Source organism: Syzygium oleosum, unplaced genomic scaffold (assembly GCF_021117445.2).
Source record: "Syzygium oleosum isolate NSW1041296 unplaced genomic scaffold, Sole_v2.1 Sole_v2.17, whole genome shotgun sequence".
In the NCBI taxonomy this organism is placed as follows: domain Eukaryota; kingdom Viridiplantae; phylum Streptophyta; class Magnoliopsida; order Myrtales; family Myrtaceae; genus Syzygium; species Syzygium oleosum.
The window spans coordinates 3,886,472-3,901,517 of NW_026607501.1; the positions used below are offsets into that span (position 1 = coordinate 3,886,472).

Consider the following 15,046-nt stretch of genomic DNA (forward strand, 5'->3'; position numbering starts at 1 on the left):
GCATTTGGACTAAAAACTCGGCACTTGGACATGAAAACACCAACGCTCATCCTCGAGCCTTTGGCAGCAAGGCTGGGTCCCTAGTGCCCAGGCCCGGGTCCACCAAGGTTGGGCCCGGGACGCTAGGCCCAGTAATATCGAGGTCAAGCCTGGGTCTTCGAGGGCAAATTTTTTTTATATTTTTATATTTTCCAATTTTATTTTCTTTATCTTTTTTCTTTTATTTCTTTTTCCTTCTTCCTCTACCGATTTCTGAGCCTCGGTGACGGCCAACTACCGGCCACAAGCGCGAGTCAGCGAGCTCGAGCCTCGCCGAGATCGAGCAAGGCTCGAGCTCGCAAGATACAACGAGATTAAGCTCTTGCTTGAGGCCGCCGGAGGCCGTTGAGCTCGAACTCAAGCCTCAGGCGAGGCTCCACCTCGCCAGCCTCCGAGGTCGCCGGATTCCTGTGAGTTCGGCCCTTGCCTGTGGCCTGTCGCTGAAGCCCGGCGACTGACGGAGAAAGAAGGAAAAAGAAAACGAAAGAAAATAAAAAAATTAAAAAAATTCACAATTTTAAACACGTAGACAGCCAACATCCATATCACCAATTTCTGACCAAATGTGATTTTTGTTACCAAAACGACGGAAAATATAATTCAATTCATTTTCAGGTCTCAGACAAACATAAAAAAATATATCGTTATTTTATTGAAAGCATTTTCCGAAAATATCTTATTTTTCACGAAATAATCAGAATCTAAATATAATTTTTTTATTTATCAACGAACTCAAAAATGAAGAAGTTTCAAACCCTTTGATTCTTTCAAAACTCTCTCGCCCCAATTCTCAGAAACTCGGTCGGAGTTTCGCAGCAAACGAGGTATTCACACCTTCACCTTCCCCCCGCCCCCCCCCCGTCCCTCCTCTCTTTTTCCGGCCCGTTTCAGGATCCGAACCGGACCCGCATCCGCGTCCGCCGCGTGCCACGCGCAATTTCGGACCAGACCAAAGCGCGGTCGCCGGTCGTGTCGTCTCTTTGCTCCCTTTTTTATACACGAAATATTTTTAAATTCGAAGGTCGCGAAATTATATTTAAAAAAAAAAGGAGGGTCGCGAAATTCTAACGACTCCTAATTTAAAAAAAAAAAACGAGCAGAAGTCAATTTTGCTGACTGCATCCTCCAAATTCCGCGTAATTTCCCGTCATTTTCCTCGAACCCCACAGGGGGGAAAAGGCGAAATGCCGGAACTGCCCCTCGGATCAGTATGGTTTGTCCTTGGTCTCTCGTGTACGTGTCGGATTGTCGTCCCCACGTTCTTGCTAGCGTCCTTCCCGGGGAAAGCGGGACTTGTGTAGTCATCTGCACTTTACACGTGGCCCTTATAGTACTATGTCCCCCCCCCCCCCCTCCCTCCCTCCCTCCCTCCTTCCCTCCGCTTTTTTCGTTTCATTTTATTTATCTTTTGGTATATGAAGTTTTGGCCTTCAAAATTAGACTTTTATCTTAAATTAATTTTTTGATCACGGAAAATCTCAAACTGGTACACCTCTGATAAATTTACCCTTCGTTAGTTTCTGTTAAATTTTACGGCCAAATTGCTGAATTGGATAACATGTGGCGATTGACGGGTGTACTAATTTAGGGTTTTACCCATCAATTTGTCATAGGTTTATCAATTTGTGATGGTAAATTTATCACAAATATACCGGTTTGAGATTTTTGGTTGTCAAAAAATTAGTTTGGGGCAAATTTGTCACATGTGTACCAGTCTGGAGTTTTTCGTGATTAAAAAATTAGTTTGGGGTAAATTTATCACAGATGCACCAATTTGAGATTTTTCGTAGAATTAACCCTAAAAATTATTAAAGTGTCATGAGAGAGTTTGATCCTATGATGACATTAATCGCCCATCCGACTGTAATATTTCATGCCGCATTGGTTCGTGCTGCGGTAGTAAATGGAAAGCTGAAATTCGACTAGTAAGTCGGTTTGGGGGATTTTTAATCGATGTAAGTTTGAAGGCAATTGGATTTATTTTTTGTAAGGTTAATATCATCAAAAACTCCAAACAATGCCATCTGTGACACAGATTCTCCAAACTCTTTTTTGTATCACTAGAAAACCCTAAACTTGTCAATTATGACACAAGGTAAATATCTCGAACTTAACCTGGTGTGACAAATGTACCATGAATGGAACTGTAATAGATGATATATATGTCACATATATATAAGTTCGAGTTTTTTCGTGAAGCAAAAAAAAAAATTGAAGGTATTTGCGTCACGATGAGTATAGTTTAGAGTTTTTAGTAGTGTTTGCCCTTTTTTTGTATTGATAGTTCCGTTTTTGTTTCTAAAGGTTTTTTTTAAAAAGAAAAGAGCTTGACTTCAAAGTTATGAAAGAGGAAACTTCGACCTGGCTTCCTAGAACTTTGGCAGAAATGACTTTGAAGAAGAAGAAGAAGAAGAGAGCCTTGAATTCTCTGTTCACTCTCTCCAGGAGCCTGACTCGATCGGACCGAGCAACTGCGACCGGGCAAGTTGCTCTTTTGTTCACCTCAATCAACATGGCTTTTTGCCCTAGAAAGATATCATGAGACATTTGGTAGATGGGATACATCCCTATTGACCATTAGTTTTGACTATTGAAAAGATCTGTCGGATTTTGTCCCTATTGTTTTGTCACAGGAATATCTTCTATAAGGGAAAGTGATACATAGAGTCTTTGAATTTTGACTCAATATACGATGTTGTCCTTAAACTTTAGCTCAATGTGTAATATTAGCGCTAAACTTTTAGTTTGTTCAATGCGGTCCATGAACTTTTGATACATATTTAATATAATCCATAAACTATATGAAAATATTCAATGTTGTCCTTTTATTAATTTAAGTTAACGAAATTTGCTGATTTGATTTTCAATCCAGTACATTTGAATAGTGGACAAAAATATGTTATACGTGGCGTAAGATATTTAACTCAAGTTTGTATATAATAATCACTTTAATTTGTTCAATATGATAAAATGATTATCCATGTTATTTTATTATTTTATTATGATTTGAGTTAAATATCCTATGTAGATAATCTACGCGTAACGTAATTTTATTTTCACCATTTGAAAGTCAAATCAGCAAATTACGTTAACTTGAAATAATTGAAGTACAACATTAAACATTTACATATAGTCTATGGACTAAAATTGAACAGTTACCAAAAATTCAATACCACATTAAATAAATTAAAAATTCAATGATAACAATGCACATTGGGCTGAAGCTTATCAATAATTTGTATAATTATCCCAAAGGATTTGGATCATCTATACCTATCTACATTTTGCAGTTAACCATCTTAGGATGCGTTTGTTTTCGGAAAACTTAAGTTTTGGAAAATATTTCCTAAGAATAATTGCTTCTATCGCTTACAAAAATAAATAAATTAAAAATATTTTCATCACCCGCGAAAATAGCTAGGTATAAATTGGTCTATAATGAAAACATAATCCATTGACTGATTTTTTTAAGTTATATAGCCAACCATTTTGTCCAAATCTTCAGTTTTCCGTAAAACAAACGCACCCTTAAAATCCTTTATACTTCAGCAGCCAAATAAAATATTTGCATGTACATGCATCACTAAAAATTTTCCTGATCTTATGCAATGAAAATACCCTAAAATTTGTGCGAAAATCACATATCCTCCAACCTAATCGTAACCTAAATTTCTCCCTCTTCCTGTCTCTCCCTCTTTCCCCAACACCGTGAATAACCGTTGCCTCGGTCCCATGGATCAAAGCACTTGCAGTAAGCATCGGTGCGAGCGAGCTTCATGAAGGTTGCGACCTCCATGGTCGCGGATCATAGAGAGAGAGAGAGAGAGAGAGAGAGAGAGAGAGAGAGAGAGAGAGAGAGAGAGAGAGAGAGAGAGAGGCTTATAAAGCAACCAGGTACTATCATGTTTTTCATTACAGATGAATATCTTCTTCCAACTTAATGCAGAGAAAAGGGGAGCGAACGTGGTGGCGGTGGCGCGAAATCAAGAGAGGCTAGGAGGGGCTTGTGGCGACAATGTGCGGACGGTGTAATATAGCTGTTGATCTGAAGATGAGAGAAGGCAAAATGAGGGAAAACGAAAAGAGTCATCTAATACTTTGATCTGGTGATGTGTTCTGATCTAAAGGGAGTAAATTCGAGATGTCAATTTATTCTCCAAAGTTTAGAGAATTTCGATTCTTGTAGGAATGATTACCGGTATATTGATCCGCGATACATAGGGAAGCAAATCGATCAGCACTGAGATTCTCCAAACACGACCACAATGCCGATTTCCTAATCACGAGCGCACAATAACTTCATCGAAGTGTAATAGCTTCATCGATTAGCCAGTACAACTAATGCTCAAATACTTTGGGATAAAAACACCATGAGTGATTACAACTTTCTCAGGATGCTTATATGAGTGATATAACTTCTTTTTTTTTACCACTTGAGTGCTACATCGACCAAAAATAGTTTACTTGAGCACATCCATCAACATATTTCGTCGATTCGTCCTATGTAACTTTTCTTTAAAAATTTTAAATCTCACGTGACTTTTTTGAAAAAAAAAATTTAGTCCAAAGTGGACGACACCCGCATTCGACACCCGCATTCCAACTCATTCCATTTTCTCAAACGACGACGCATCTTCTCTCTCTCTCTCTCTCTCTCTCTCTCTCTCTCTCTCTCTCTCTCTCTCTCTCTCTCTCTCTCTCTCTCTCTCTCTCTCTCTCTCTCTCTCTCTCTCTCTCTCTCTCTCTCTCTCTCTCTCTCTCAGTTGAGCACACCATGTAGCTCCGCCTTTTTGCGGCCGATGCCCATCAAGTTGACGCATCGAACCCAGGTACTCACTTGGCCAGGGTGTCATTCCCCGTGGGCTTCCGGTTGCCGACGGACACGTCATGGGCCGAGGGCTGGTGCTTTTGGGCCGCCGGCATCCGCTGCCGGATCGCAGCCTAGAAGGCCAACATAGCATTGTTGACGATGTACTTCGGGTTCTTCAACAGGTCCACCTTCAGGGCCTCCCCTGTTTTTCCATTACTGTAGTTCCTAAACATAGGGCAAAATCAGGCAAAAGGAGAGTCTACTCAATACTAATCCAATTTTATTCTCTTGTAACAAACGGAAAGCATTGGGCGACTTCCATGGTGCGAAAGCGGGGCAAGAACACGGGTTCGCGGATTTTCGGCTCTCCTATCCTTCTTCAACCTTCGACGAGATGAGCTTGTCCTCCTTTTAGTGGTGAACCGAGATGCCGATCGGAGTTTCACTTCGCTCTCTTCTTCTGCTTGACTGATCGTGCGTCATGGACGGATTTGTGCAACAATCTACACTACATTATGGTTTTCTTTTCTTCCTCCTTTGCATCAAACAAGGAAATCGTTACTCAGACGTCATAACTCATAAACAAAATCAACATCCTTTCTTCACCAAGTTAAAGTTTATCTTCAAATCAATTTGGGTCAACAAAAGGGCCAAATCAAATGTCGTTTATGCACGCTTTTATTGACTTCATTTCTCCAGCAAGCCACGTTAACCAATTTATATTAAAGTAATGCCTCACACAAATCACCGATGACACTTAAGTGAATGATTTTTAACCATTGTGGTTCTTGAGTGATTGAAAAAAAATTATAATAGTCAAGTGAATATTGTACGAAAATTGTGATATTTATAGTATCATTATTCCTAATACTTTCCATCTTGTCGTTAATAAATTAAGAGAGAGAAAAGACAAAACTCAAGATCAATTCTTACAAGTATCTCAAACGTCAAAGATAGCTACTTGCTAGCTCCCCGAACACAGGCAACTGGAGATATTCCAATGACATTGACAACAAAAGCAAAAACCCAAAGTCGGAAATGGTGGAAAAAAGTACACAAAGGACATGGCCCTCAAGGTCTTCATTGTCATGCGCATACTTATTACTGTATAAATAATCTCATAAACAAGAACACAAAAGAAATGGCTGCTTAATTATTCCACTTTTGCTTGCCACCTACAACACTAAATTAGGGTTATTACTAACATTTGTCAACAGCCTGTCCAAATCTCCGATTTCTTAAACATGGAGATGTATTTCTTTTCCGACCTCGATTGCTAGGTTTGGGTCCATTTCGAACCGCTATGACCCTATTCGCAATGGCTCCCAACTACAACTGCTCGCCTCACACGGCGATTCCCATGTTACATGATTGACTATACATACACACAAAACTTTAGTTCATCAATCAAACCCTAATTTAGCTCCCATCCATGAAACACCTTGGAGGTGCAAGACTGTTACCGTCGGATGACGATGATGTCTCCGGCATGCTGCTGTACCCGATCGTATGCTCAAAAGGGGTGGTCACAAATGTTGAGGTTGTTATCTGCCAATCATTGCTAGCCCCAAGCTGTGCATGTGGCAGGTACTCCTCGAAAGCTTTATTTGCCAAGTGATACTGTGTGGGGCACCGATTCTCCATTTCACCTGAATTAAATACATCATATTTTAAACTAGGTACTAAAAATATGATATAAATTATATGGATTACATAGACAAATTAGATACTACGTGATACCTTGTGTCAGTTGAGCTATTTCAGGGTAGTAAGGAACTTCAACCTCTTCCAATGTGGTCCAATTTAAGTAAGCTTGTCTGACCAAACTCTCAATATAGGGCTGCAAGTGCCATATTATAAAACTCATAAATTAGACAACATGGCTCTACAAAACTTGGGCTAGAGCATGAAACGATCTGAAAAGATTCAATGCATACCCTGATAATGTTATTTGAGAGGTCCTTTTGCGTGTAGATCTGCCCATTAACCTCAGCTCTTTCCACTTGACAGATTGGATTCAAGGTGATGATGAAGTTGGACCCTTGGTAAATGTAATGCTTGTTGCCCTTCTCACAGGTCCTTGCATGCTTTATGGTTGCATCCCAGATTTTCTCAGACATTCCTTGACCCAATATCTGTTTTTTTAATAAAAAAAAGGAAGGAAAAATATAATTAATCTTCAATTAGAGAAGCAAAATTCGAAAAAAAAAATAAGAGAAATTAAAAGAAGAAGAAAGATTTAGTATAAGTACCCTTCTAAGCTTATTTGGGTCCACAACAGACAGCTTCAGGAAATCTTGAACAGTGTTAATCCCTTCATCACCAAGCTTCTTGTGAAATGCTCCCTCTTTCCCAATTTTCTCTAGACGCCACACTTCGTCCCCTAATTGTGGTGGATAATGCTTCTTGTACACTTAAGTAACAACAAAAAGGACAATAATTTTAGATAATCAAATAAAAAGAAAAAAATAAAAAGAAAATAGCGATGTAATCCTTACTAGCTTAACTAGTTAGCTCATTTTACATATTGTTATGAGTTGATCGTTCCAATTGATGAGAACATCCGACTAATTTCGTCGATTTGTCTATCTTATACTTTCGTTAACTAAATGATCTTGTTTGCAAGCAGAAGAGAATAAACCCTCACCATATTATATAAAATTCACCTAATTAAAAATGTCATCTTCTTATTTTCTTCCCTTTCCATTTTCGTTTTCCATTAAATTACGAATTTATTGATTTGAATTAATTTATATTTTTCTTCAATTAGGGAGGACGCGGACGAGTGCAGTGAAACACGCGAATATGCAGTACCAAGGTCTCTTTCGACCTATTAATTAATGTAAACGCTTGCTATAACAACACTCTTCTTGTCTTCACTTAGAGAAGCTACCTTAGTTTGATGGTCTAATTCACCCTAAAAATACCTTAATTTAATGGTCAAACAATGCGTCCCACTAGGCAAGGCAAAAATGATTGTTAAATCAGTGAAAGGGACGAGATAGAAAGATTTGTCCCCAAGTTTCATAGCTGACTTATTTTCTTTCTACTTTTTTTATTTTTGATTTTGGATTATATCAGACGACGAAAGGAACGAGTCTCGAACAAGTTAAAGTGGGTGCTCTTTAGGGGTGATATCATGACCCATGGGCCATGACCCGTGAAATCACTTCTAATTGGTGACCAACCCATATGATTAGACAACTCCCATGACAAAGAAAGAAAGAAAGTTCAAACTTCGATTCATGAGGTACTTTACTATTTTTCTTTTTAAAGCAAAAAATGTTTTAAACATTCAGAAAGTATAAAAAGCTTGAGGCAATTTTGAATGTTAATATCTGTTTCCTAAGAATATACAAAATCGGATAATTAAATGGACTATCAAATTATTGTCTAATTTAAGACATTCTACATCAAAGGTATGCGCATAATCTCATCTACTACACAAACAATTCCACTACTAATCATCTCAATGAATGAAAATACGCTTCATCATGCTCTCGCTAGATCAAGCTTTTAACTTGATATCCTTATGATCTAATCTATGTTGTGATCCATTATAGGTTAAAAGAAGAGGGAAACAAACTAAAGAAGCTTCCTTCTGAAATAGCCCAATTCACAGCAGCTTTTTTTGAGGGGACACATATTGGTAGGTAGTAATTTTTGTGGATCATTTTTAGGAATCAAATAGTACAAAACAGATTTAGAATGTTAGAATTGACCACCATCTCCATGGTGAATGGGGGATACAAAAGCAAACCCTAATTTTATTTGCTCATTGGAGTGATGAACCTGGGACACAGATCATGGACTGGTAGCTTCATCTCTTCTTATTTATGGTGGTAGTAGGACAAGGACATGGAAAAGAATTGGTGGAGCCCGCATGATGCAAGACCAAGATTCTCCTAGTTGTCGATGTGAGTTATATGATCGCACTATCTATCTTAATCTAACCCTAGCAGACCAAGATGACAAATTTATGTTCAGGATGCCACCGGTGCGGGCACTTTTGACTGAAGTCTGAGATGGGATCACTTTTGTTTACTAATCTATGATTGAAGTGCTATGTATTCTGTATCAAATATCAATCTTGACAAGTACCAACCTCAGTGATATCTATAATGTATATATTTGGAACAAAACTGCACATGAACTTGAGTAAAACCTAATGAGAATCACGTTTTGGTATGTACAGTTCAACAATGATCAATAAACGTTAAGACCCAAAATGCTAATAAAGAAAGATCATGCAAGCCAAAAACTTATTATATTATCTTATGCATGTGAATTAGTGTGAAGATATGTCTGTATGTGCTTATGGTTGTGAGTATCGATAGCGGCATATCTACTCATAACAAACTACAAGTTCATGTACAAAGAATCGATCATTTTATGTGGTAAGTTGCAAGTTTCTTTTTTGTCTGAATACCCTATGAGATGAAAATGAATCATGTTGTGCATATTGATAGGCTTGATTATGTGATCATATATCTATACATAACTAAGAATGGACATTAGTGCAAGTACTTGAAAAAATGTAAACAACTCACATTCTCCTCGGTGATCTTTGACGATGAATGCCTCAGATATGGCCTCACGTATCCTAATGCCTTGGTAGCTACCCGGAGAAACCCTAGCGCCAAGCCTGAACTTCCTGCTCCTAATCCAGCTCGAATTATCGGTCAACTCGATTTCCCCAATGGCAGCCACCCCATTGCTCCTCATGGTCACGCTCAGCTCTCCAGCGAGCAAAGGCCTCTTCCCTTGCCTCTCCCTAACGATTTTCCGATCAAATTCCTCGCTCGTCCAATTAGTGCGGTCTCCTGGAGGAAAATCACTATCCAGGACCACGATCTCGACCTTGATCAGGCTAGGAAGAGTGGGGGGGACTGCTTGATCACCTCTTGTGTCAACGAGGATGATCTGGAGCTGAGAACGGTCCACATGCACAATCTTGCTTCCAGTGAAAATGGGCAGCTTGAGACTTTTGCTGAACCTCAACTCGAGGCTCGAAGGTTCCAGTGCTTGGATTCGGAGCGAGGGGTTTCGCGTAAGCGTGCGTGAGCACCGTGCAAGGCCACTCTCCACCTCTTCATTCACCTGAGGAAGTAATAGAGAAACAATTAGACCTAAACAAATTTAAGGGTTTTGCTTGTGATCATAAAATGTTATGGTCTAGGGTTTTCAGTGTATATGTTTCAAGTGGCAAAGTGACTCGTTATGAGATCATAGATTCATAGTGCAAGTTAAGTGATTGTGACGCATGATATATTTCATTAGGGTTTATCCAATCATACATATAAATTATAGCATTCAACCCATTTCCTTTTCTCCTCTCTCTATTTTTTTTTAAATGAACAAAGATCAATAATTAAAAGAAAAATATATATTTTCTTGATGAAGGATGTGAATTCGAGAGAAGGTTTCTTACCACTCTACGAAGCATCGGCTCCAAGCCCGAGCAGAAGTTCTTCAAGGAGTTCACCATCACCACTTCTCCAATTACACTGGGGCAAGAAATGAAGAAATTTCATATGATGAAGAATAAAAAGAATGATTCGTATGCAAAAGAGAAAAACAGATCGAGCTAAATTTCAGAAATGAGGGGAAAAAGCGAACAGAAAAGGAGGAAATCAAAACATACGAAGCAAAAGAAGGTCGAGTTCGCATCCGTTTTTCAGACGGCGGATCGGAGTCCGAACCAGATTCGCCAAAGAACCTTTTTGCAGCCATTGATGAAGTCCCAAAAAAGCTATCAAGATGAAGGAAGAGGAGAAAGAGAGAGAGAGTTTTTTCGGTGAAGGAAAAGGAGCGAGAGATGCAAGAGCGAGAGAGAGTTGGGAAGGGAGAGAAGGGTATTTATGCGCAGGAGTTTGGAGAGAGAAGTGAAGAAGATGAAGAGGTTTGATTAAAATGTTTATTAAAAGAATGAAAATAAAGTATTTGGAAGTGTTTGAAGCTTCGACGAATGGTGGAAGAAACAGCTGGGCAATAGGGGCTTCGTTGTGACCCATCCTATGCTTGCATGATGAAACGACTTTGACGTTGACCCAAAAGTCAACTCTCTCTCTCTCTCTCTCTCTCTCTCTCTCTCTCTCTCTCTCTCTTTGTTGCAAAAACCATATACATTTTGTATCGCACCATTTTGCGGTGGGGACTACTCTGATGTTAGGATCCTTGTAAATTAGATAAATTATTTGTAAGAGCTGAACGCATTAGTAATAAGCAAATTGGACGACACAAATCAATTAAAATATTCTCTTGCTTTTTCTCTTTTTAGGCTCTTTCTTATTTCGCATTTTGCCCCTAGTCCATCTTCCCTCGCCGTACATGATCGCAAGGCAACCACGGCCATTAGCCATGACAGCGAATCCAACCATGCCTTCTCCCCACTACACTGTCATCGCCAGCCCCACCCTCATTGTGTGACAACACCGCTGTTCCATCGCCCATTCCCGAGCACACACGGAGCCGATGTCTCCCCTGGGGGGTGGGCGGGGGGCGGCGGCGTGGCTCAAGAGTTGGGCCACATTGGGGTGGTTCACAACCTCGGTTGTTGCGGTCATAACCATTGAGCTAGGAAATGAGGAGGGCAGAGAGAGAGCACGAAGCTAGGGTGGCCAACGAGATCGAGCTGGATGGTAGCAACAAGAAGCGCGGGCGGAGGAAGCGGCAACAACAAGATGGGGCGCGATGGTGTGGCGTGGTGGTGAGTCTCGCTGTTCAGGTTCTTTGGTGGCGGAGATGGAGGATGGGAGCTAGAGTAGGTGGGAAGGATTGTGTTTTGATGTTGGGTGAGAGGCAAGGATATTTTGAATTAAGGCATAACTCTATCTAACTTTAGAGATTCCTAAGTTTATATTAGCTCAATCATTTGCCGTATCTACGCAAAGCATAGGTTTCTCCGAACATCGTAGTATAACGCATGGTTTCTAGGAAGTATAAGAGATGAAAAACATACATTGTACGTGTGTGGTGGCTAGCACGTGTCGCCCCCAGGGTTTACCTTCCGGTTGTCGGCCGTGCGGAGGTTCCCTGGGTTACCAAAAAAAAAAAAAAAACATACATTGTGATGCTATTCTATACAAAGTATATTCAGTTGATGATAAACTAGAAGATGGTTTATGTAAAATTACTACTGTCCTTACATAATATTACTTGAGTTTTTGTTCCATTTATTGAGCGAATGATTGCTTTCGTGCTCTTAAATTTACTATCCGATATAGACATATGAAATAATGTACATGCGAACAACAGTTGGATCGAGCAATTCGGGAATCATGAATTTTCACACAATAAATTCAAAAATTTGAAAGTTACAAAGAGACATTATGACGGAAGAAATACGTGTTGCAAATTAGGGGATAAGTGGAGCCAAGAAATTTGGTTGTTTCATGTTTTTACTCGATTACGAGACTTATTTATGGTAAATTTCCACATTATATATATTTCATACGCTGATCATCTGAGTTTTTTGCTACGGGAGTTAGATATACCAGTTTAGAATTTTTTGTGATACGAAAATTATTATTGGGTAAATGTAGCGCATATACAGATTTATGATATGTTGTGGGATTAACCCTTATGATTATTCAGTCCTTTTCATTATCATGTAACGGGAGGATACTCTAGATTATCTTGCAACTCATGGAAACCCAAATTTTTGCATGTATGTGCGTTGTCGCCTTGATATGTATGAATAATCTAATAGATGAATTTTTCAGCTAATCTCAATTCCGTTTCGCTTATTGTTAATTCGCGTACTTAACCACGTCGATAAACTGATTATAACTTGTTCGCTTTTGTTTTCCATTTTTCCGATTCTTGTTGCCTAATTGTGGCTTATTTTGTGCGGCGATGGAAATTAGGGTTAGCAACAATTTCAAATCAAATCTATCACGGTCAGACTTATGGCTCAAGGAAAGAGACGAATATTTATTTTTAACGAAAAAAATATATTAATTGTAATCTTTCTTTTTTTGGTCAAAAAACATATCAATTGTAGTTGCTCAATTATGTGACGTGTCAATAGGTTCATTTCGAAGAAACGTCCCATTCCTTTGGCGGCTTTACTTGTGGCGGGTCATTCCCATTGCGGTTTTACTTGTAGCGGTTGAGGACTATACAAAAAAACCATACATGACCATGACTCGTCAACAAGTATGATCAATTGACAATTCATTATCCCTGGCCTTGAATCATCAAAATATGAAGTGAAAAATAATAAGAAGAAGAATAATAATGAAGAATACTTGTATATAGATAGCTGGATATGTTATGCACATTGTCATCCCGTCCGCAATTTCTATTGACAAGAATTAACGGAATGAATTCTGTTAAATATTACGGGTATAGGATATAATGAGAAGATAGGTCTTGTTGATGATCACATCCCACATGTTTTCACAGATCAAAAACGATTACACAAGTCAGGCGAATACACAAGTCGGGCAGCTCGACATCTCGATCATGTTAGAGTGAGGTTGGACAATGCATCTTGACCCGATCAATCGAGAGCTCGGGTCAAGTTCGACGGGACCAAGTCAAGCTACACCCTTTTTGAACGCATCATCCCCGACCAATTTGTTCGGAGTATCTCTTCGACCTTTTTAATGCTCGTCGGATCCATCCCCAGATTCTTCCCCTCAAAGCAAGACGATCGCCTTACCAACTTTCCATAGCGCTTGCCGTCCTCGGAAACTCGGTTGGAGCTTCGCAGCAAACGAGGTTCGCCTCCGCTTACTCCCTCCCTTTTCCGGGCCCGTTTTAGGATCCGAACCGAACCCGTGTCCGTGTCCGCGCACATGCCACGTATTTGGACCGTACCAAACACGGTCGTGGGTCACACGGTCTTGCTCAGTTCACAAAATATTATAATTCGAAAGGTCCTCAAATTTTAGCGACTCCCAATTAAAAAAAGAAGAAGTCCTTTTTACAGACTGAATCTCCAAATTCCTCGTAATTTCCTGTCATTTTCCTCGAACCCCACGGAAATTTTTTTTATTTTCCGGGAAAATTCCCCAGCAGATTCAGATGTTATCTGGGGTCTCGGCGTGTCGGATTTGTCCCGTCCCACGATGTTGTCAAACGTCCTTTCCGTGAAAGTGCGACTATAATACCTGCACTTTACACGTTATCTCCCCCCTCTTTATATTTCGTTTTATTTTATTCACCCTTTTGTTTTGTGTGGATGAGGTGGTGTTGGCCTTGGATGATGATAATATAATGGCATGTATCGTTTTCATCCGACTGTGCCGTACGAGAGAGTCTGATCAATGTAATTACGTCGATTATACCCGTCCGAGCATCTCGATTTTGTATCGTATCGGCTCCCGTCGCGCGATAAAAGAAAAGAGTAAGTCGATGCATGAGTCAGGTATGGATGGCTTTTGAGAAATGTAAGTTGAAAGGTAATCGGGTTATTTTACTTATTAATGGTTAATCATGCTAAATTGCCCCTTCAAAGGATGTGAGCGAGGAAACTGCAACTTGGCTTCCTAGAACTTTGGCAGAAATGACTTTGAAGAAGAAGAAGAAGAAGAAGAAGAAGAAGAAGAAGACATTGAATTCTCGATCGGACGGAGCAACCTTGACTGTGGAAGTTGCCCTTTTCTAAGTTTTCTTCACCTCAATCTAACGTTAACTTTTGCCCTAGAAAAATGTTAGGAGGCACTTGGAAGATGGGAAACATCCCTGTTGACTGTTAGATTTGACTTTTGAAAAGATCTATTGGGTTTGATCCATTCCTTTGTTGTGGTCATTTCCTTCTAAATGGGTTTCACGTCTAGAGCGGGACAATTGTCCAAAATTTTTTTAACTTATTATATTTTTATCAATTCAATCCTACACTTCTCAATTCTGTCAATTGAATCCTTAACATTTTCACGTTTTACCAATTAAATCCATTCGGTCAATTTTAGCCAGAAATCGCTGACGTGAACGCCGACTGTCTTATATGGCACAACCGACGTTGACATGTATAATTTTTTATAATATTATAATCCAAGTCTGGCGAGGGCCGGCTGACCCTTGTTGGTACAGGCACCGATCGTGGGCAATGGCTTCGAGGCCCTCGCGAGGTCTGGGCAAGGGCCGCTACCCTCGGCCTCGACTAGTGAGGGATTGGCCACCCTCACCCAGTGGCCAACAAGGGTCGATGGCCCTCGGCGTGGGGTCGCCGGGGTCGTGTAACCTCGG

General features: G+C 39.9%; 1 protein-coding gene across 1 annotated transcript; it reads right to left on the reverse strand.

Moving 5' to 3' along the window:
* Positions 1-5,943: 5,943 nt before the first annotated feature.
* On the reverse strand, positions 5,944-10,711 carry LOC115676758 (protein SAR DEFICIENT 1-like). The gene is made up of 7 exons (XM_030599743.2): positions 10,494-10,711; positions 10,281-10,356; positions 9,400-9,949; positions 7,102-7,262; positions 6,787-6,984; positions 6,590-6,689; positions 5,944-6,498 (listed from the first exon to the last, which is right to left on the reverse strand). The coding sequence occupies exons 1-7, from the start codon at positions 10,580-10,582 to the stop codon at positions 6,269-6,271; spliced, it is 1,404 nt and encodes a 467-aa protein (XP_030455603.1). The 5' UTR covers positions 10,583-10,711; the 3' UTR covers positions 5,944-6,268.
* Between the last annotated feature and the right edge of the window lie 4,335 nt (positions 10,712-15,046).

Bases quoted from the DNA above. Each gene is read 5' to 3' on its own strand.
- LOC115676758 (XM_030599743.2), bottom strand. From the start codon at position 10,582: ATGGCTGCAAAAAGGTTCTTTGGCGAATCTGGTTCGGACTCCGATCCG. The intron at 6,985-7,101 runs GTACTTATACTA...TTAAAAAAACAG, and splicing joins ACCCAAATAAGCTTAGAAGG to ATATTGGGTCAAGGAATGTC. The intron at 6,690-6,786 runs GTATGCATTGAA...TGGCACTTGCAG, and splicing joins TCTCAAATAACATTATCAGG to CCCTATATTGAGAGTTTGGT.